We start from the raw sequence: 24,837 nt of genomic DNA on the forward strand, positions 1-24,837 counted from the left end.
GAGAACCACTGGAGTAGAGGACAAGAACCCAAAAATAACCCTGAAGACTGGAGAGAGAGAGTAACTGATTAACAACCCCTTCCCTGCCTTCATGCAACAAGCAGGAGACAGAGAGGGGTCAAAAAGCAGAGATCCTCCAATGGAGGACAGGATGGGGGTCTGGAGGAGTAAAGGGGGGAAGGATGAAGACAGAAATAGAGTATAGAGTAGAGTATTTCCTTCTGGGCCAGGAAAGGGATTTCAAAGCTTAGACGCTGAAGTGCCAGAGTCCAATAAAAGAGTTAGAGTCAATGAGCAGTACCTAGGAACACCATCTGCATTCTCCACAGGAACTGGGAAAGTTGGACTTCTCAGCAGTTGTTTTGGATCTCACTGGCAATCTTTCCCTCCCTTTGTTGCAGCTTCTAGCTGGGCAGTTTAGTCTTGACTAGTAAATGTCTCAATTTTTTAAAACGTAAGTCAATCAGTTAAAAAGATAGCTCTAAGCTATTCATCCTGGAATAGGACTCAATATGTTATACATTTTATCTTCCGTCAGCAAAATGGCCACAATAAATGCTTTGTTTCCCTGTATCAACCATGGTGATTACTAATGAATGAGACACATTTTGCTCTTCCGTTTTTCCAGTGATTAGAAACTGAAGAAATGCATCATTATGACAGTACAGAAAAGTAATATATTGCTGGAACAATCTATAACAAGAGATTACAAGGTTCCGTAGCAACAGGAAGTCTGTTGAAGCACTACAGTCACACTGTTTCAAATGACTCAGTGGCATATAAATTTAAAATACCATTTTCTGAAGGACTGTATAAAAAGATGTTTAAAGCACTGAACACAATAAAGCAAGTCTTTTCCAAGGTTTATTAATACTCATATAGCAAAATTTTAAAAGATGCATTATCAAGTTCAGCAAAAGTAAAGAATTCTATGTTTAAATGGAAATACCTTGAAGTACAATCTTGAAAAATTCTGTTCCATTTCCAAGTTTAGTTAAAGGGTAGGAGAGAATAACTGTTCCCTGAAATGGAAGGAGAGAAGAAAAATATCTGATTAATAAAAAACTCTAAAATAAAGCTATGAGCAACTCTGGGTCACTGCAATTGAAGCAACTTGTAGATGTTTCAAAGCACAAAGCCAACTTTAGGTCTGGAGTGTCAAACATGAATTAATGTTATCACGGCCTGATAAATTGATTGTGGGGGTGGTTTAGAGTAATTTTTTTGGTCCTCATAAAGAAAATATGAGAGCAAGCAAGTGAATTTTAACAAAAAGCTGTCAAGTCTAAGACAGTGTTAGATATTGAGCAATGTAGTCATCTAAACTAGAGCAGAGAAAAGAGGCAAGCAGCTAATAGGAGACCAAAACTAAAATAATCACTGCTTTTCATTACGTCTGGTATATTTTGCATCTTTTTCACATATGTTTTTAGACTTTCCACCCAGAGAAAAGGGCACAAAGAGTCACATATCCTATGAGAAGCTAGCTAAAGCAAGTAAAAGAGAAGGCAGGAAAATAGTAGCTACTTAGAATATAGGAAATAATATTTAGACAGGAAAAGCATAACAAAATAATTAACTGAGAGGTACAAACCAGGAGATAGAAATATGATGTAGGCACTAAAAATAAATTTGATTTCTGTGGAAGATTCAAGCTGGTAAACAGACACATAAGTAACTCCTAACAATTTCTCTCTGCCAGAGATGTTGCCAATAGTTACTACATAGATGCTAATGAATACTTCAGAAAAGTAGGCCATATACAAAAGGAATTAGCCAAAAAGGCAGATTTTTCTAGTTAAGGGCAAAAGAAGGGCTAATTCAGAGGTTAAAAAAAGTGGCTAAAGAGGTGATGCAATATAATCAGAAGATACAATGGACTGCAAATATTTTGAATGAAAGAATTAAGGTGTGTGTGAAATCAAAATTAGAGGCAAAAGACAAGTCAAAAGACAAAGTCAAGAGGCAAAAGATAAAAGAAAAGAAATTCATGTGGAAATAAATAATCCTCTGTATAAATGTATTTAAGAAGTGGAGAACTGATCAGAATAGTGGTATGAGACAACCTGGGGCTTTTAAAGTTGAATCAGTCAATAGTGTGAATGTTGCAAATACTTTTTGGCTATACAAGGAGACCTACTTACAATCAAACTCCATTTACAGTGAAGTCAAATGGAAGCCCAGAATTATATCATTGCATTCCAATTCTAATTATACTGGATATTAGCTTAGAATGAATGAATGAAAAAAATATGGGATTTCACTATAAAAGGTTAATTAAGAGAACATATAAGTCAACTGAGTGCATTCCTCCACACTAGGCAGGTATGGTGCCATGTCCATTTTAAAAATAGAACAATATGGAAACTGGTTTGGGGGAGGAAACAAATATGATAAAAGTTTGAAAAATGAATCTCTCTATCTGTAAGAGGACTGAGTATGTTCAGTCTGGAGAAAACACGGTTGAAGTAGAGAGGGAGAAAGACAACTGTCTATAAACATACAAAAGGAGCATTACTAAGATGACAGGTATGTTATTCTTACTAGCCAACCAGGTCAGAACGAGTAATAGTGGTCTTATATCACATCACGGGAAGCATAGGTTAAATATTAGAAGACTGTGTTAGGCTGTGGAAACAGCTGTCAAGGGAGACACAAGTTAAATGAGGATAGGCTACATAGCAATAGCCATCTATTACACACACACTAAGAAATAAACAACACTGGGCAACTGACCAGTAACCCAAATAGAAGTTCCTATATTAATCCAAATAATTTTACTTCCTGATTTTTTTCTAAAAAAAAAAGTTTAACAAATGTAACTACCCCTCATTTCCAAATTATTTCAAATAGAACAATGATTCAAAATATGTTGTATAGCTTTATTGCTGCCAAAGCAGCAATAGTGTTTCATTTAGAATAAAACAAAGAAAAGGTCACAATATAGGTTGCATTTTATCATGGTAGAATTGCCACTTTTCAGGAGAAAGATGGCACGTTTTATGGGGCAACATTAAATGTCATAAACGCACATTTTAATCACCAGCATCCGCTAAACAATGCTTTATAAAGGTACTGGAAATGTCTCAAAGTATCTGAAGAAACAGATTTTCCATTCACATTTTAACTTGAGGATTTATTTAAAATTGCAAGCAAAGGATAACCTGCATACAAGTTGTTCAAAAAATACATCAAATTTTAATAAAAACAAAATGAACAAATCTTCTGGAACTTTTGCTGTTATTCATTTGAGTTCATTCTGCTGAAACACTATGTACTGACTTAATTTCTCTGGTTTCATGCCCTTTCATTTAACATCTAGCATTATTATAACATGAAAAGAATGTTTCATCACTTGCACTGTGGACTGGCACTTAAAGACAACTATCAAGTCTGGAAAATAGTCTACGCCAACCTGACAAAACTAAATTAATGTCCTTTTCATTCAATCCAGTTGTGCTTTCACTGCAATACTGTCCTCAAGAGCTGGTTTACTGGAAGGAGGTCTGATTATCTAAGTAGGAAGCCTTGAGGGTAAGCACTTGCACTGCTTCAAACAGGTACACCTGGCTGATATAAACAACCATTCTCCTCCATGCACTTATGCAGAGTCCGGGCCCATCTTACCATGATGTATTTGTTTTGTTTTTTCCCCCATCCGTCCTTTTTTTTTTTTTTTTTTTATAAACATATGGAATCCACTCAGTACATTTCCACTGATGCAGATACATACTATTATTCTACACTCTTCAAATCACAGTTATTTAGTGACAAAATTACACCATATTCAGGTGCTGTACCTTTCTTTGGAAAAGGAGCTGTCCTAATCCAAATGTTCTACATAGCAAAAAGTATCGGGAATCCAAGCATTGCTCATTGCAATGACCAACAAGAGAAGAAATGCTGAGAATTTACATTGACCCTGCAAGAACTGTTTGTATATGGCTTTCCTTGGAGGAGTAACTGTGAATCTCCCTGCTTCCTTTCTTCCTCAACTACCACTAGATAACTTATGCTCCTGAAGTTCCTCATTCAAATGTTCCCCAAGATGTACAGAAGGTGTGCCGCGAAGTTACGTGTTTCATTAAGCAGTGTGTGTTTTCAGCTTTCTCCCAGCACTTACTCACTTTCACAGCATTGTCTGTCACGTATCCAAACCTTTGTGAAAGGAATGTCAAATTGTTTAGTGTTTGCAATACTGCTTTGGAAAAAGGTTTTATAATGCATAGTCTCCAGAATAACACATTCCAACAGAACAGCTTGGAGACTCATTTCAGCTGGTACCTAAACATAAACAGAACCATCAACTAAAGAAAATCAAATTTTTGTCTGAACATATTTTAAAACCTATGCCTAAATAAATAACATCTAAAATTATTGGGTCTACTTTTTCAACTTAGGACTTTGTTCTTGTCAGTTTCATTGATTCCTCTGTGTAGTCAGTTTCATACAGAAAAAGGGGAGAGGAATTTTTTAAAAAAAAATACAGGAAAATGTGATTGTAAAACTACAAAATACAGTTGGGAGCCTCAGGGCATCTATAGCAAGAGGATTTTCTTTTTTAACTGACTACATTCCAAGTTGCTTGTGTCCTTTTAACACCTTTGCTGAGTCAGGATAAATTCACTGAAGACAAAATGAATGTAGACATTGGCCAGAAAAATGAAAAATTGATTCAGCAAGTTTCCCTTTCAGCTCTGCAACATAGTAATCCCACTAGAGAATGATAGTAAGTATACAGTTCAACCACTGAGATGATCTCAGTCCATTTTAGGGTTGCTCGTAGCTAGCCATGCAAAAGTGGATTCTCCAGAGCACTTAGTGGTACATTAGGACTCAACACCACTTTCTCAACATTCAAAGGGACTAGTTTTCTAGTTACATTGTTTTGTGCGAACAACTCTTTCACAGTCACCTGTTTATTCCCAGAAGAGGCTGCAGCAGAATTAAGCTCTCTCAATGTGAGACAAAGGTCCTAGAAGATGATTGTATTCAGCTTCTTTTTTACAATCAGCTAAAATAATGCATTATCACCAGACACTCTAAATGTTCTGCTTTCTTACTGCAGACATAGGAAACGTTTCTGCCAAATTCTAAGTTAGAATCTGCTTTTGTCTGCCTCAACATTTTACTTTATGTGCAGTAATTCTGTACAGTCTGTCAGGTTTGCCTGCAAAGGTGGCTGTTCTTGTCAGGCTGAAAAGCCAGAGTCTATATACTTCAAAGAGCACAAAGATATCCACAAGTGAGAGGAGAGGAGAAACCCAGAACCTAGGAGAATGTGGATCACATCTGTTAATAATAACGGGGGGATTCCTGAAAGACTTTAGGGGGTTGGGGATGTCATGGCCCCTTTGTCTTGAATTCTCAAAATATTTCCTCTCATCCTCTTGGGGATAATTCAGTCCACCTTGAGAAACTGCAACAAGAAGACTTTCCTACAGATTAGCACATAGAGGATTGAAGACAATGCACAAAAATACAGAGAAAGGAGACCAGGACTTCTCTGGGCCACACACAAGATGATAGTACTTAGGTGAATTGAACTCCCTTTCTTTTAAGCTCCTGTGTTTCCCCCTTTTCCCCTATTACTCTCAGTGAACTGGTCTGAAGGTTCAGCCCCCACAGAAACAAGATTCAGGCCAGCTGTCTCCTGTCAAGATCTCACTAGCATTCCCACACCTTAAGGGAAATTGATCTCTGTATCACATCCACCTCATAAGCCTTTCTCTGCATGTGCACAGTATGCAAAACAATGTTCGGAAGTTTGAATTGCACCGTTTGTTTGGCTTTTTCTTTTAAACAGATTGTTTTTCCACAGTAGACATAATCCATGTTTAGGATATTGATAACCATCCCCCAACTGCTTGTGATGATAAAAAAGATTTAAAGTTACATTCACAGAAATCTTAAAGTAAACATTTTGATAAAAGAAGAACACAATACGGCCTCACATTTTAAGTAGTAGATCTGAAGGGGCCTGAAACTCTATTTCACTAACATTCTGTGCCTGAAGCTGAGAACACACTCCTAAATGTGAACTGTTCCTTACCCCCTACATTTCCCAGTCTGGAACAACTAACTACTTGGCAACCAACCCTTGCTATTATAAATGGAGCACATTTTATGGTAAGGGAAAAAAGAGAAAAAACAATCAAATCTTGATGAGGTGATGCTATTAGAATTGTCTTAATAAAACTGGGAGATTGCATCGCTTTGAACAAGAACTGTGAAACGCCTTTAAAAATCCCCAGACCAGAAAAGTGATTTTTATCCATAGTGCTGTCATTTAGGTTAGGTGGTTTTTGTTGGGGGATTTTTCCTTTGTTTGCTTGTTTATTTTATTTAATCAAGCCCCAAAAAGTCCTCCCAAAACTGCAATTTTCTGGAATATAAATGCTATAAATAAAATGGTGATGTGTTTTATACATATTTTTCATAGTTTCAAATAATCCTTCAATATTTAAATCTATCTACACAGTAAATACAAGGGGTGAAATCCCAGCCACACTGAAGTCAACAGTAAAACTCCTGACTTCAGTGGGGCCAGGATTTCATCCAAGGTGTGTAAACTACAACTTAAAAATACATGGCCCTTTACAACCACACACTCCCTTAGTCCAATTAGGAAATAGAGATGCAGGGGCCATATAAGGGGAGTCTACACTTGTCTTGCCCATTTAGCAACTATTTTTAAGATGACCAATACCCTCTTGCTAGTAAGTTACCTGAAAGTATTTGTTGGCATGATCACAACCCATTTGCAGGTATTTTAAATCCACTTTCTGCAGGTGGCTTGGTAGTAGAGTTTCAGGTGCACCATCTATGACTTGAACAGGCATAGCTGCTTTATTCTAAGATTAAAAATAAAAACATCAATTAGTAATATATTACTAGCTTGTACAATAAAGAAATACTTAAATCTAGTTGCAGTTTTGGTTGGAATGTGAAGCCTTTTTAATTGAGCCAGAGTTCAAGAGCTTCGTTTGGCATATTTATAATCTTCTATAGCAGATGACCTCAAATGCCTTACTGCTGCTAGCAGGATGAGAAGCATATCAAAGTAGCAATTGCCTGATGCTAGGTCTCAAGTCAAGCCTCTTTAGTTCACAAGCTTTTCAGTATTTTTTCCTTAAGAACTCATTTTATATTAAGCTTCTCTAACAAAATAATTCTCACACATAATACTTAAAACAGAATAAAGAACAAAGTGAGCATTGTGAGTGTAATCTGCCCATAAAATCCACATAAAATAGTAAGTATCAGACCCTGACCTAGGAAGCCAGAACAGGTATTTTTATGTCCTTCCCAGCAGTATATTGTCATACAATAAAGCTATAACAGTTTCTATTAGAGAAAAAAGCCATTTGAACTGTAGCATGAATTTGGCATAAAAACAACTTTTAAAAGATGTAAAGAATATTGTACACAAGTTCTCATGCAATTAAGTAGGCTTAAGAATAATACACATACTGATTTAACAAAAAACTACGCTCAACTCAAGATATCAGATGATAAAATAAGTTTTGGTTAATAGTGCTTTATTTCTTCATTACTTTGTCTTTTTAGAAGTTGTTCACTTTAAATAGAACTTGCAGCCCTATTAGTCTTGTCCTTCCACTGGTTTCAGGCAAACTAACCAAATTATAAAGTATTTTCTAACTTAGAAATCTCAATATAACAAAATGTGAGAGCATACTCAAATGTTACATGCTTCAACAAACATAGTTTCATCCAGTGAGGTATAGGATGTTAAAGAAATAAAAAGAAACTGATTTTCTGCATTTTCAAGTTAACATGAATCCTTTTTCATCTCACTATCTAAGAACTCTTAAAACAATTTTTACATTTTACTTTAAAAGAATTGTTTTCATTACTTCAGTCCATTCAAATTGATTTATTCCTAGCACTTCTTTCAACTGTTGGCTTGTTGAATCATCACAAACACTTATGATCCATTTGCAGTACTGATCAGAAGATTTTTTTGCATTTTCTAAAGTAAAAACAAGAAACAATAATGGATTAATCATGTTGAAGACTAAAAAGCAAACCAGTGCATACGGAGCCAGATGCCCTGCCATCTCAGTTTTCTAGCAATTCAAGACCTTCAGCAATTCACAACTCCACCTACTCCTTCCCTCTTCAGCATCCAAAGTTAGTTGATTCCATCCACTAGTCACACATCTCTACCCGGTCACCAATGATTCCATCCACTCCTGTTCTCATCTAAACTACAACTACACTGCAACCTGGGGTGTCATCTGCAGCTCATGCTGAGGTACTAGCTTTAATCTAGCTAGCTCGCTAAAAAGAGCAGTGAAGACATGGCAGTACAGGCTAGTATATATACTCAGCAGGAACAGGCAAGTTTGTGCAACCGTACTCTTGCACTGGGCTCTTGACACACCGATGAAGGGCTTGACAATTGTTCCTCAAACTGGTTACTGATACCTAGGACTCCTTCACTTGTTAGACTTGTAGTGCAGACCATCTAAAATTGGCAGTAAAATATGTTCTCTGAATTTTTAGTCCAGTTTTATACGTTAGGCCTACAAGGTTCAGTTAACTTCTAACTACCGATATCAAGTCCTTCCTACAGATAAGTTAAAAAGCAATACCAGTAAAACCAATTTCTGGCTTCATCTACTGTATCCAGACAACAAGGTCTGTATGAGATATCAAAGTACCAAGTCTATCAAATTAGCCCTCACTTGAGAATACTTACTCCTAATTTTAGGGTCTTTTTTTTTTTTTTAAACTGTAATGCAAACTTTGAAAAAATGCCTTCTATAACCAAGCAGCAGAAAGAGAGCTGGAATCTCAGCAAGTAGCAAGACCTCAGGAAGCCCTTGATACCACATTTTACCAGTTTACACAGTATCCTACTAATATACAGAATAAAATGATGAAAGCACTTCCTACGCCAATGGTGCAACTGCCTTCTTCATTACTTTCTTCCCAAAAATGGAGGCCTTCCAACGTACAAAAGACCTATCAGGCTCAACAAATCCTGCAGCAGAATACTTACAATATTTTACACTTTGAACCACAAAGAAGGTTAGACATACATTTATGGATCAAGTAAACAAGCAAACACTCCTAGACTGACAACTAGGAAAATTACATAGACTTATTTCATTTAGCTTGGGTAGACGAAGAAAGCAACTTTGAGAATACCAATATTCTATGACACTACAAGGATTTTACAGTTGAAACATCCTACGTTGGGGGACCCAAAAACACTAAGAGTGAGGAGAGGAAGGTGAATGGAATGCAATGTGTATTAGAGGTTTCCCCTACCAACTCAAGGAGGAAAAAGGTAGGAAGAGAATAAAATCTCCTTCTATTGGCTACTGATTCATCACATATCACCCTTATGCCATTGGATATGAGAAGATGGAACCTCCCCAAGCAATCTTCAAACTGACAGAAATCCCAACACCCTCCTCATTCTAGTGCTGAGGGCAGACGTTTTGAGCCTCCATCTAAGTAGTCTAGAAATCACCAATAAAGTCCCGATGCTCCTTAATATGCAGGATTGCCAAGTGTCAGGCATCTCATGTGACAGTCACACAGTCCTGTCATGCATTCTCACACATTTGGCTGAGCTGCAGGGAGGCAGGAAGAATGGGCCTGCAGTTCTGCCTTTTGATTACCTGTGGCAGGGGCCTGAACCAGATGGGAGCATGGATAGGAGTAGAAGTGTTTATAACCATAGAGAACACTGCCGTATAGAATCTGGAATTGAACCCAAGATTCTAGAGAGTCTCAATATTCCTCTTCTGTCTAGCAAATAGCTATGAAACCTACTGGCAAAGTGTGTGTCTCATCCCGTTCTAGTAGTATCCACAAAGAGGATAACAGCCTACTACTGATTGCTGTTACTCCATTAGCTCAAGTAATAGAGGTCAGTGTTGTAGATCTGAAAGTCCAAACCATGCTGATGACCCACATGGGGTTTAATATGGTTCCACATGATGGAATTTCTGTATTTTGCAGGATTGTTTTGTTTTAATTTAGGTCGTTACAGTAAAAAAATTACGTAAAAAAGAATATTATGTTTCCAACATTAAGAAAAGTTAGGAAATGCCAACGTTAAGGTTACTCAGGCAACCTTAATTTGGCCCGTTGTGCTTTATTATACAGCCTTTAATGATATGAATGCATACTCTGTTTTTCCCAGAGGGCTCTTGCCTCATTTCATGCACAAAATAGATGGTGCTCTAGGAATGAATCAGGGTTCAGTAGTTAGTGAGGCTGCTGTCTGTAAGTCCCCCTGCTTCATTTGTTGCAGAAGCTGGAAGCTGTGGAGTGAATGAAGCTGGGGATTGCAGAAAGAACAAGGAGGGTCTCATAGTTAAGGCAGTTGAATGCCATCCTAAAGAATTAGATTCTATACCTGCCTCTGCCAGAGAGTTCTTATGTGATTTTGAACAAGTCACTTACAAACATTTCACAGAAACATTTCATGTGTATTCCTTATTTTCTGGGTACCTGAGGTTAGGCCTTGAGCTCTAATTTGCAGAAGAGCTGATTACTCACAACTGCAACTGAAGTCAGTGAAAGCTATGCTTTGAACATACAGTGCTATAAAGTAGTAAATACTCCAAAAATCAGGTCTTGGGCATCTCAAATTGAGCATCCAGAATTAGTGGATACTTTTTACATTCAAGTATCTATGCCTCAATTCCACATCTATAAAATGGGGATTATATCACCTCACTGGGGGATTTTGAAGATTAATTAACATTTGTGAAGCACTCACATATTATGGTGAGAGAACCATAGAAAAGTCCATGAAGAAATTAATAATTCTGTTTTTTGTATAGGGTTTGGATGGTATGCAGTACATGAAGTCTGGGACCACAAACATTGAATGCAGATAAAAAGTGTCCATTCAGCGCACAGAACGATGCAAGGATCTGTGTGGGAAAATAAATAGTATGCATTCATGTAATTAAAGACTATCATAATGCATATATGAGAGGAAGGATGGTCTAGTGGTTAGGGGACTAGCCTAGGACATAGGAGACCTGGCTTCATGTCCCTGCTCCACTACAGACATCTTTTGTGACCTTCAGCACGGCATTTAGCCTCTCTGTACCTCAGTTCTCCAGCTGAGAAACTGGCCTAACCTTGAGATGCCTAGTAGTTTAGGTACTTACATCAGGCAAGAAACCTACCAAAGTAGGCACTACCCAACCTTTGCTTGAAAAGAGGAGATAATGATGCATATCACAAGAGGGTCAAATTAAGGTTCCAAGGGGAAAATACTATTCATTAGATAGAAAAGAAAAGACTGCCTAACTCTTGCTCATGTCAAGAGTCCAGCTGGGATAAAATCCTTCCCATTACACTACTTCTACATTATCCACGATTTGTACTAATAATTAGGAAAGCAGCCTTTTGTGAAAAGAAAAGTTACAAGGTAATTATGCATCTTTATTGCTGAATCTGACTAATGCTGTGAGTCAAGCTAAACAAATAAGTTTAACACTTAAGCTTTTTGAACAATAAAATAATGTTATTTTCAGAAGAGATGTGTGTTTAGAAAAAAGATGCAACATTTAACTATGCAACATTTAAAAGAGGTCACATCTCTACAAGGCTACATTAAAAAAAATCCAAAGGAACTGCTGGGCTAACTGTTATATTCAGTAACCAGGAGTAACTATTGAAAGTAGAAGCAAAAATGTGGTAGCAAATATTAAAGCTCAAAGCCTGAGCAGGAAAGCAGATAATCACATCAGATCAAACCAAATCAGGGCTAGGAGGTATGGGGGAGGGAGGGGTTGTAAATCACATCAGATCAAACCAAACAGATTTCCCACAGATCTATGCTCAAAGAGATTTCATTAAATACCTGTGAAGAAAGTAGACAGGTTCCTTGTTACAATTCAGACCCAATGAAATAGCCAAAGCCAAGTCAGCAACATTTTACTTGATAAGAAAGATTGCCAGTGAGCACTGATCTTTTCCTAAGGGATTCCATCCTACTATTTCACCAAGACATAATAATTCTAACAACTTTGGCATTTTATTTTAATCATCACTAATTTACTGCACTTTTCAAAATACACTTAAATACCATGATGTGTCATTGTACTGTAAATAATGAGAGTTGTCAAAGGGTTATTAAACATTGTCGGCTACAGTACTAGCAGAATCCCTGTTGCACACTAGTAGCTCCTACTGGAACTTGCATTTAATATTTTCTGCTTGGAAAATAATCTAAACAAGGGAAGAACAAGTCTTCTTGACTGAGGAGTTCTTAAGTTTATTTGAAGTTATGCTGCCATTTGCGGCTATCATTTAGTGACAGCTTTTTAGAGAGACAAGCTATGTCAACATAAGAACCTGTGCAAATTACACACATGCACAGACACAGTATCTTTAAAAGTTATCCTCTTAGGTATTTTAGTGCAGACAAGAAACAGATACATACAAGCTTCCTTATTACCTCAGGACCCACCCGTACATTATAACTAGGCTTGGAATGATTAGATTTTTGTCAGTAGACATTGATTTCACAATACACACAAAAATCAATGAAAAAATATTTCCATTGACAATAGTTAAAGTTTACAGATAGGTAAAGAAAAAAATGCTGCTTGGGAACTTAAGAGTTCAATTTACAGATATCTAGATTTTATATTGTGACCTGTAATGTTGACAATGTGTTTTAATAATTATAAAGCTAACTCTGAATCGCAATACTTTCTGTCATTAAATAATTATTGTCCATGATTTCACACAAAACTGTGAAAATTGAACTCAATAAAAATTAAAAAATGCTTAAAAACAAACAAATCTCAGCTGTCAAAATTATAAAAAAATTAATTCTGCCAAGCCTACTAGTAGGCAAGTAGTTAGTTGGCTACTAACTAAAGGAATGTAACAGAATAGGTGACTGATAAGCAGCTGCAACAACAACAACAAAAAGAAATCTGCTCCTACCAGGAGAAATTGTTTATTTCCACCCCCACGATAAAAAGAGAAGGAAAGGAAGATACTCGATATTTATAAATAGAGGCTCTTGGGGAGAGGCATTTTTAGGGACGCTATGGAGGGACATTTTTACCTTATTTTTACTGTAAGGTCTGACTAGCTACTGTTATGCATGATGTTGCCTTTATGCATTTTTATAGAATTAAAAAGACTGCCAAGAAGTTGGGATAAGTTGTGTGTTTTTTATACATCTAATAAAATAAAGTATCTCTGCTGCACCTCTCTTCCCCCGCTCAACTGAGGAACCATTCATGCATCCATTTCTTGTCTGCACTAATGTGCATTTTAATGATAGTCCAGTGTGTAAATGTAAGTAATTTGTGCAAGATCTTACATTGACACAGATTAGGTCTCTAAAAAGCTGTTGCTAAATGACAGCCACAAATGCAACTTCAGATAAATTGAAGACCTTCATCTACATATGTAAAGTTTGATGTCCTGGAATATAAGCAATGAAGTGAAATAGTGAACATTTTCTATTTAAGTAGGAAGAATTTTACCTGAATATTCAATTGTCAGTAGTTGAACAAGCACAGTAAAATTTCAAAGACAAATTTTAAGTCAAAGTTCATACAGGACAATGAAATAAGATCCTTTTTAAAGTTTGACCTTTGTGATCAATTCTTGAAATGTTAGCATTGCATAGTCTTGTTAAATGTAATACATAGCCAACTAACTGTACTGAGCTTCCTTTTGAAACAGTTGGTAAGCATCAGTTAAAGAATAAAAAATGTTTTTTGTACACAGACTGTGGGAAACCAGGAAGTCTTTTTCACTTCAATAAGAGCAATGGCAAAGATAAGTTGAAAAGCATTACAATGTGGAATGACAAAAGTTCACTGTTAACTGATCATAATTTACACAATTTTGATGCAAACTGTTTATATTCCAAATCTCCTAAACTAAGTTTAATGGAGAGCAATTTTGGTTAGACATCAAAATTAGGGAAATTAAAAAAAACACTATGTAGAGTAGATCATTCAATTCAGTGAAGGTCTAGTATTCAGGAACCTCTTTCTGGATTGCTTATTTTGCAAACCTATCCCTGCTGCATGAGAAAAAGGTTTTAAAAATATATCAAATTCATGACTGGTAGTGGAAGAATAAGTTGTGTGACTGATTGATTGAAGTTTGCAAAAGAAATTATAGAATTCCTGAAGAAAGGAACTCGAATACAGGACAGCTCAAGTTACTGTAACTCAATTATGTGGCTCAACTAAAATGTTAATTTGAAAGACTTTTAAACCCAAACCATTAGTAATATATAGCTGATGGGTTCATTGTAAGCATAAGATTTAGGATACTAATGGAAAAGTATTAAAAGTGAAAACAAGATGCAATAAAACCAGATTTGTTCACAAAAATTTAGTTCAGGGCAAGTGCGAAACAATTGATAATTCACCTAACCTCTAATAGCTACTTAAAGTTAAGAGGACTATTACAATGAAAACCCCAAAACATTCAGTACTGCCAATGAAAGATCTGCCTAAAAAGGTTCTATTACAGTAGAATTGCATGGCAATTATCATTAACTTGTCTTAAAATCTGAAGCCTTATGTATTTTGAATGGTTTTAGATTCAATGCATTGTCCTATATTCAAAGATTCCTTCCCCCAGACAAATTCATTTTAATGTATTGCTCATATCTGAAAATATGAAGAACTCAACATAACTATCAAGTAACTAAATTGAAAATGTCACCTTTTCATATTGTAAAGCCACACAGCTAAATAATTTTATAAAAGATTCAAAAGGCTCATCATGAACTCACTGGATCTGTTGTGGCACTGTACCAACAGACCCCATACTACATTCTTGGAACTGTTTTTTTTGTGTGTCACCTGCTCAGAAATGTATTGATAAAGCAATCCAAGAAATAGGAAATATCACAGTGATACACAATCAGGAGTACTAGAAGCAGAAAACAGTAAGTCTCCTTAAGAATCATTTCTCTCTTTTTTTTTTTTTTTTTTTTTTAAGTCTAGTTCATTTTAATTCTAAATGATGCAGAGTCATTTTTAAATGAGATCAGTTGTCCAAGGAGAGTAGAGGTCAATTGTACGTAATACTTATGTCATTTCTATTACATGTCTTGGAAGGCCTGAAACCTGATTATGAGGGGTGCATAGTTTATTATTATTACTACATCCTTTTCATGTCAATGTTAGCACATAGCACAGAAACGAGTCACTTCAATCCCTCTTTGTCATTAGCTGCTATCCCCATTTGCTCTGTGGTGTTGAGATGGATTGTTATGCCCTTCCTGCTAAAGATTCTTCTTACAGTATCTCTTGTGTACCCTCATTTCCTCACACCACTCGATTTCCACTTGACAGCTTTATGTGTTGACATCCCTAGTATGTGACCCAACTACATCCAATACTTCCTTCTAATTCTAGTGGAGATGAGCTGCTGGTTGGTTATTTCTCAGATCTTTTTGTTGGTGATAAAGTCTTACCATCCAATGCCCAGAACCTTTCAGAGGCACTTATTTTCAAGGCATCTAGCTTTCTATCTAATATTTTAATAGAATTCCAGCTCTTGCAGCCATGTTAGCACTCAGAGTACATCTGAGTTGAAAATTCTCAGTTTTGTTTATTACTGTATATCTTTATTTCCACACACTGAATTTAGTGAATACTGTGAATGCCTTTCCTATCCTTGATGTCACATCTTCTTTGAGGTCTCCACTGGCTAATACAGTGCTGCCCATGAAAGTGAATTTTTCTACTTTCTTAATGTTTTTGCCTTCTATTATGATCCAGTTTTCAAAGATGTTACTTTTGAAACAAGTGATTTTGACCCACGTGGCCTGCTGTTTTTCCTAAGGTGTCTGTCTTCGTTTGTAGCTTTTCAAGGCTATCACTCAAGAGCACAATATCAGCAGCAAAGTTTAGGTCTTCTAGGCATTTGCAATCTACCCACACTATGCCAGCATTTGATTTGCTAATAAACTCATTATCCAGTCATTGCTGACAACTGCTTCTCGACATGCACTTGCATGTCGGATAGATAACTTGTATTTTAAGCTGATGCATATGTGACTGATCTAGGTTTTTTTGCTTTGCTATCTGACGAATTCCATGCTTCTTTATATACATCTTTATGATAGAACAGTGTGCTTGCAAGAATTAGATCGGACACAAAGCAAAATGTGAGTCTAACCATTTTAGTTAATAATTCCCAATACATGCTTCCTTGTTGCACTTTACCTTCCTTGGTTATTACATCATACTTTAATGTTTAAGTCACCCATCACAAAGACAAAATCATTAGTATTCCATCAATCACACTCTGGAGGCAATTATAGAACTTATCTTTATCCTCGTCACTATGTTCCTCTGTCAGAGCTTAGCACTGTATGATAGATATCTTTAACAATCTGGTTTGGAGTCGGGCATCTATGACTTAGGCTCCCAGCTGATGTGATTTTTTCCACAGTATCTGTTATAATGAACGCTACTCCTTCTGAGTATAACCTGAATAGAGGAGATATTTCTTCTCTTGCTTGAACTGCTTATCATCTGTACCTGTCAGTGTGCTCTCATTGATGCCCAGGGCTTGAAATCCATAACTGGCCATCTCCCTCATGACCTGTGAGATGTCAAAAACATTGTTCTCATGTTTCAATAACTGACTCTGAACTGTTCTGGGTGTTTGGTTGGGTTTTTTTTTGTTTGTTTTGTTTTGTTTTTTGTTTTTTTGCTACTAGCATCAAATTTTTGGGTGTCTTGGCTTCCAGAGACTGGCTTTCACCAGGAACCTTCATGCAGAATGAGGGGTCAGTACTCCCTACTGAGCAGCCATTTGTACTTGAATGATAGCCTGGTTCCATTTCTAGAACCAATTAATATATTTTGGTTTTTTTTTAAAAACAAACAAACAAACAAACAGCTAGGTAGTTAGCTTTACACACAATTCTTGTCACTTTATCCAGGCTTGGGACTGGCAGCCTCATCAAAGTGCAGTAGGCAGGGAAAAATTTGGCAATGGATAAATGTATTTGACTTTTTTTTTTTTTTTTTTTTTTTTTTTTTTACAAGTTTCTCAGCTAATTTGCTGAAGAAAGGCCCACAGATTGGATAACAGGCATACTCCACTGGGTCCACAGGTCACAGAAATGGCTCCTGGAATACTGACAAGTTATTGCATGATTTAATACCACTGGGTGGCAGGTTTTCTTCTTTAAAGGTCATATGACCAATCTGTTAGGAGAGGTCCTGGATATCCACTATGAGGGTTATGGGTCTCAGTTACACACGGTGGCTTCAATTTCTTGTCTTCAAGTTTTTTGTTTTATGAATGGGCTGAAGTCTATGAAAGTGGAAGGGATAATTCTGTTCCTGAGGGTCTTTCATGCAACAGAGAAAAAACATTAAGAGCAGCAAATTGTAATTGAAAACCCACAAAAAATGTCAAAAACAATAAAGGGCAGGTATAGTACCTAAAAAAGGGGCTAGATTCCTAATTGAAAGCATTCTGTTAAGATTGTGTAAGACTAATATAAACTAACAGACCTAGTGAATACATTACTTGATTTCAACAAGAGTTCTGGGTGCCCAAGGAAGTCATGATCAGGTCTCTGATGTGCATCAAATATTTAACATAAAAAATGTTCTACTTTTACTCATGAGTTCTCATGTATACATAGCTAAATTCATAAAATAGCAACATACACAAACCACAGATGAAATTTGACCTCTAAGCTTTAGCCCAGTAAAAATTAACTATTGAAAAAATATTCAAAACTGAAAAGTTGACACAACCTTAACTATAATACCACTATCAACAGCTCTATACAAACTCTTGACAAAGCCCTGGCTGGGATGATTTAGTTGGGGTTGGTCCTGCTTTGAGCAGGAGGATTGACTAGATGACCTCCTGAAGTCTCTTCCAACCATAATATTCCATGATTCTACAATAGCAATTAGTCAGGGCTTGTAAAAATCCACTCATCTACAAAGGAAGGAAATTAATATACCTGACAGGATAGGTGGATGAGGAAGATTTCATTCCAGATATAAATCCAATGTGCAATTTTGGCATACGGTTTTTGTATTAAATTGTGTATCAAATATTCTAGGCATATACAATATACAGAGTTAAATAAATATAACATACCAATGAAATTAGGAGCATAAACTATCATTTTTTGCAAAACTCTAACCCGAACATATATAAAAATACATGGCCTAATTTTCACAGCTGCCAAGCAACCAAAGCTCCCAGGACCTTCTGGGTCATAGCAGCTATGAAAATCAGGACACATATCTATCCCTTACAATTGCAGGGGTAACCTTCCAAATGTGAATGGTCTTTCTACATCTACAGACATGTAGCTCTAGTGCTCTCCCTGGTGTTCATAGCTTTCCCAAATAGCAGCAAAGTGAAATTGACAAAGCCTGCCAAATTTCTCTGCTGATGATCAGAACTGTGGGCTGTAATAATATTGGCAAGGATCATATTAATTTCACTCTATTTTAGAAGTCTATGAGCAACAGTAGATGGAACTATTCATAGTAAAGGAAGCCTTAAAGAGGCTGCAAGAGAGGTAGGCGGAACATCATAGCATCCCTTCCATCCTCCCCCTGGTAAATGGGAACCCAGGAAAAGGTGTAAGTCAGGGGTGTCAAACTCATTTGCTATGGCGGGCCAGATTTGAATTAAATGTACTTCAAGTGGGCCATACATACCATAAATCGAAACACTAGACACTTTTGGAGCGCTGCCGCCCATGCACACAGCGCTCCACGCGCTGCTGCCAGAGTACACAGATCTCGTGGCAGCACGCAACGCCATGAGATCTCATGGTGTCATATTTTCTGGTGGCAGTGCACGATGCTGTGAGATCTCACAGCAGCACACGCTGCTGTCAGAGAGCATGACGCTGTGAGATCTTGCGGCAGCACGCGCTGCTGCCAAGGGCTGGACCAAAAAAGTCGGTGGGCCAGATGTTTTACACCCCTGGTGTAAGTAGAGTAGCATGCATCTCACACTCACATGCCCTCCCCTGCCTCCAGTAACAGTAACCACAAAAACAACTACCACCAGGATGCTCTCAATTGGCAGGGCCAGAGGAAAATAAATCTCATCCTTCCAGTAGGTGGAAGGTGCCAGAAGGATGGAGAAAGAGCGACTGATATTAATAATCTTAATAGCCAATGGTGGATATGAAAAATGAAAGCCCACACAGGGTCCAGGAACAACACTCTAAAGTGAAATCATCCCTCACCAATCTATTAGAATTCTTTAAGGGTTTCAATAAACATGTGGACAAAGGTGATACAGTTGAAACAGTGTACTTGAACTTTCAGAAACCCTTTGATAAGATCCCTCACCAAAGGCTCTTAAGCAAATTAAGCAGCCATAGGATAAGAGGAAAGGGCCTCTCATGGATAAATAACTGATTAAAGGAAAGGAAACAAAGAGTAGGAATAAATGGTCAGTTTTCACAATGGAGAGAGATAAATAGCAGAGTCTCCTAAGGATCTGTTTCTGTACTGATCAACATATTCATAAATGATCTGGAAAAGGTGGTGAATAGTGAGAAGGCAAATTTTGCAGATGATACAAAATTACTCAAAATCCAAAGGACTGCAAAGAATTATTGGGTGACTAGGTGACAAAATGGCAGATGAAGTTCAATGCTGATAAGTGCAGAGTAATGCACATTGAAAAAATAATCCCAACTATACATACAAAATGATGGGTTCTAAATTAGCTGTTACCACTCAAGAAAGATTTTAGAATCATGGACAGATCTTTGAAAACATCCACTCAATGTGCCGTGGCAGTCACAGCTAACAAAGCTAACCATGTTAGGAAAGGAATAGCAATTAAACAGAAAATATCATAATGGCACTAAATAAATCCATGGTACATCCACACCTTGAATACTGTGTGCAGTTCTGGTCACTCCATCTCAAAAAAAGATGTATTAGAATTGGAAAAAGATACAGAAAAAGGAAACAAAAATGATTAGGGATATGGAACAGCTTCCATATGAGAAGAGATTGAAAAGACTACGACTGCTCAGCTTGGAAAAGAGACAACTAAGAAGGATATGACAGATATCTATAAAATCACGAATGGTATGGAGAAAGTGAATAGGGAAGTGTTATTTACTTCTCCGCATAACACAAGAACTACAGATCATCCAATTAAATTAATAAGCAGCAGGTTTAAAACAAACATAAGGAAGTACTTCTACACATAACACTCAGTTAATCTGGAATTTGTTGCCAAGGGACGTTGTGCAGGGCAAAAGTATAATTGGGTTAAAAAAAAAAAGAACTAGATAAAAAGTTCATGGAAGATAAGTCCACCAATGGCTATTAACTAAAAGGGTCAGGGATGCAACCCCATGCTCCAGGCATCCCTAAACCTTTGACTGTCAGAAGATGGGATTGTACTACAGGGGATGGAACACTCAAAATGTTGTTGTGTTCATCCCCTCTGAAGCATCTGGCAGTGGCCAATGTCAGAAGACAGATACAGGGCTAGATGAACCATTGGTCTGACCCAATATGGCTGTTCTTATGGTCATAATATACTACATTTGTTTAAATAAAACATAAAGGCAACCTGTACACAATAAGTCTCTAGTTTTCCCATTTTTTATATTTCTTATTTTCTCATTTTGTTTGCTTCCTCCCTTCTTGAGAACAATAATAATGGCCATAAATGGCCAAAACATGCCAATAATTGATGGAAAATGTATTGGAAATAATATGGTTGATTTGAGAAGTCTTTTGTCCACTGTAACTTCATGCCCTTTATAATCATTCGTGCTTTCTGGGATACAAAATACCGGATTTTGCCTTAAAATGTAATGGATGTCAAAATGCTCTCAGACACTTTCTGTATAAAAAGACTTAGCACTTCAGTTTGCTATGTTTCTAGACTCACATTAAGCTAAAAATAGATTAAATCTTAATTTTGTATTTGTGCAAAGTATAATTTAGAAATAAAACTTTAGTTTTATTAGTTTTTATCATCCCTTCAGAGCACATCTAGAATCATTAAGACTTCTCATCTTCTTTAGCAAGCTATGGCTTAATGCTGCACGGACATAAACAATGCAATAACGTTGCCTGAAAGCAAGCACATGACTCAGATAGGAAAAAAGGAAATTTAACTGAGCCTGAAAGACAATTGTGTTAAGACAATCCATTACTATGCTTCCATGAGTCTTTCAATAGCATGAAAAAGCTGTATCCTGATTAGTGAAGTAATAGGTTATAATCTTTTTTAAAGGTTTCAGTAGAAAACCGTAGGTAACAAACTCAGTATAAGGAACAGTTCTTGAACAAGGACAATGTTGTACCACAGCTACCAGTATACAATAAGTTAAATCCCAAGTAAACATTTCAGCAATGCAAAGTGTCTGACTTATTAGCAATGACAAAGATCAATTTGACACCCAATTATAGTTGGGAATCATTCCACACAGTCTGACTACTAAAAAATTGCTGAATACATTTGTACTCTGGTGATTTTTAACTTTTCCGGGTTATTTAGTATTCAGGAAATTGTAGGTCTAATAGCAATGACTTCAACCAAATAAAGCGGAGGGTAGATGCTATACAAACTTCCCAAATTGCTCAAGAAGGGCAGTGATTGGAGTTGCAGATCTATACTGAGGTACTATATATTGGCAGAGCTAACTGTGCAGTAGCTTTGTGAGACAGTGGAAACCAAATGCATTTTTGCACATGACCTAAATCAGAATTTGGACAGAGTTTTCTGGAGATAAATCAATGGTAACTGTCATTCTCAAAGATGAACAGGAATTTTTTAAAATTAATAAATAAGTATTCAACTGAACAAATAGTTGAAGTCTATGTTCTGTGCCTACTAAAACAACAACATATACTCGAGGTATGAAGTGTTGTAGCCCCACAAGTCTCAGGATATTAGAGACACATGGTGGCTAAGGTAATGTATTTTATTGGACCAATAGCTGTTGGTGAGAGAGACAAGTTTTCAAGCTACACAGAGCTCTTCCTCAGGTCTGAGAAAGATATTCAGATTGTCACAGCTAAATGAAAGGTCAAATAACATAAGTAGGTAGTACATATTCTAAGGGACCTTTCCCAAACCTGAAGAGCTCTATGTAGCTCAAAAGCTTTTCTCTCTCACCAACAGAAGTTGGTCCAATAAAAGATATTACTTCATCCACCTTATCTCTCTAATGTTTAAGGGAGTTACAGAGGAGAGAATAAGTATTACAAACCAAAACCTTGATCCGACAAACCTTTATGCATTTTACACACTCAGTGGGCCCATCAAATTGGTCTTCTGGGTCTGGTTCTTTGTAATCCTGTATATAGTTATTATTCTCTTGGGCCCCAAAGATTGACACACCTGCTTCATTCTTAAGTAGGTGTTTAATTTTTGCAGAATTGGAGTCCCAAAAGAGATAACATAATTATAGACACTGAAGACAAACGTGATCACTTTTTAGAGCACACTGCAAAATGCAACAGAAAAAAACAACTGAAAGTTAGATGACTATACAGAATACAAACCCTACCCTGCACGTTTTCCAAATCTTTGTATTGGCTTTCCCCTACACACATTATCACTAACTAGTCAAACACAGAAACAGATTAAGAAAAAATAAGCAAAATAAAATTCTCCATAACTACAGCAAGCTTTTTCTTGCCACTTAAACAAATTCAAGAAAATATTTTTTGTTAATTTGTAGCTACGTCTACTTTATCTAGGTTTAAAGTTAGCCAGAACATGCTATGGGGAGGAAGGGGGAATCTTACATGTAGTGAAATTGTTTTTGTGAAGAAAATAGCTTCTGATTGCAAAGATCTAAAAATCCCAGACACCTTTAGCATGATTTCGTCCAATACCACTGCTAAATATTAACTACCAGTGTCCTAATAGAAAGTTGTTGCCATCCTTAACTGAATGACAGCCACCAGAGTTCCTCTCACTTTACTTCAGGCTAGGTCACCTCTACCAAATAGAAGAGTTTCTTAAAACTGTGCTCTGCAAATTTTGTAGCCTCTTTTCTGAAGCAATTTTTAACCCAATCAATTCAAAAAAAAGAGGAGAAAATAGAAAGACTGGTGAAGGGGTAGAAGAGCAGAGAAACCTCCTTATAGTAGCTGATTGGTGAGTAAGGAGTAAAGCAGGCCTCCTATAACCAGAAAAGAGAGAACAGGAGTCCATGAAGACCATTAAAGACCTTATCATTGAAATTAAATTAATTTATATAGAAAGCATATTGCCCATCATTGTAGCATCAGTCTAGATCAGGGGTGGGGAACGTCCGGCCCGCGGGCCGTATAAGGCCCGCGAAATCATTTGGTCCGGCCCGCGGGCTGTATAATAAGGCCCATGAAATCATTTGGTCTGGCGGCGGGGGGGAATTCAGTGGCGATGGCGGGGAATTCGGCGTGAATTCGGCGGCGGGAGGAGGAGTCGGCGGCGGCGCGGTTTCACGGTGGCGGGGAGGGGGGTAGTGCCCGCCGCCGAAACCCTGCCGCCATTTGCCCCTTTTCGGCAGCAGGGGGAATTCGGCAGCGGCGCGGTTTCACGGTGGCGGTGGGGAATTCGGCGGTGAGGGGGAAGTTGGCGGCGGAATCGGCAGCATGGCCCGCGAATTAAGTTATAAATATAAAAATGGCCCTTGGAAGGAAAAAGGTTCCCCACCCCTGCTCTAGATAGATCCCACACAGTCCAATAGTCAGGAGGCTCTAACAGACAGAGATGGGAGGGGACTTCACATTTATCAGACAACTAGACAAAAGCAGATACTAGTGGTTCCTGAAACCAGAGAGCAGAGACAGAACTTCTGAAAAAATGCTCAGCAAGATGATGTGAAGAATGAGGACAAAAGCAAAACCAAGTGCATCAGTATTTGGCTGCTGGAGGACTATAATTTCTGGCTATTTTGCAGCAAAATTTAGGACAAGCTTTCAGATTTAAATACCCACATGAAATATGCCACTTTACCAATATATAATTGATGTTTTTAAACTACAGTGTTCATGTAAAAATAAATAGAGCAAACACAAAACAGATTACAGTCCTGATCCTGCAAATAGTTACACAGATGTTTAACTTTATGCATGTAAGGAGTCCCATCAAGTTCAACTGGATCACTCGTAGGCATAAAGATAACTAGGTATTTGTTTTGCTTAAAATACTGGTGCCTATAACATTACGTTTTCAACTAATATCACTGTAGAATATCAGTGTGCAGTGCAATTGGCTCAAGGGCAGCATAAGGATCTCATTCTCTTATAACCACAAAGGCTTTGCATGCTGTTTCTGCAGAGCTCCAAGTCCATATCTAGCCATTGGGCTTAAGACATTCTTATTCTAATAGCAGCTGTACGCAGGCCTGTTCACCAATGCATGTCTTGCATTCTTCACAAAAATAATGACAATAAAGAGTCCCTTACATTTATCATTCACTGAATTTTTTAAAAGGGACACAGAAAAGGCCATATTTTTGCCCCATGTTATCATTTGACATGAAAAGGTCTGAATATATTTTTGCATTTGTTTAATGCCACTCATGCCAAAGAATTTCAAAATATTTTATAGTCATGCAGCACCTATGAAATGCTGGGGTGGGAGAATATTAACTCACTGGCAAACTTTACATCAGTGTGTGCATGAGCTAAGGACAGGGAGGAAAATCCCTGTTGTTACAAAAAGTTCCATGGACTCTTTTAGTGTCTGCTCAGAACAAACAAGATCGCGTTCTGTAAAATAATCATCTCTGAAAGACAGACAAACTGTGAAATTATGGATCTCAAAATGTAAGACTGTCTAGCAGATCTTTCCAGGATGTGAAGTGTA

At 37.2% G+C, this 24,837-nt stretch overlaps 1 protein-coding gene across 1 annotated transcript in view; it reads right to left on the reverse strand.

The window, feature by feature from the left end:
- POT1 (protection of telomeres 1) overlaps window positions 1–24,837 on the reverse strand; it is a 160,012-nt gene that overhangs the window by 134,443 nt on the left and 732 nt on the right. Inside the window, exons 2-3 of the mRNA XM_067564316.1 lie at window positions 6,729–6,854; window positions 950–1,022 (exon numbers count right to left, since the gene is read on the reverse strand). Coding sequence (XP_067420417.1) covers window positions 950–1,022; window positions 6,729–6,842 — 187 coding nt within the window. The 5' untranslated portion in view covers window positions 6,843–6,854. The remainder of the gene's footprint in view (window positions 1–949; window positions 1,023–6,728; window positions 6,855–24,837) is intronic.

The sequence above is a fragment of the Emydura macquarii genome, unplaced genomic scaffold, assembly GCF_026122565.2.
Source record: "Emydura macquarii macquarii isolate MOO-44397 ecotype Brisbane River unplaced genomic scaffold, CSIRO-AGI_Emac_v2 contig_2636, whole genome shotgun sequence".
NCBI lineage: Eukaryota > Metazoa > Chordata > Testudines > Chelidae > Emydura > Emydura macquarii.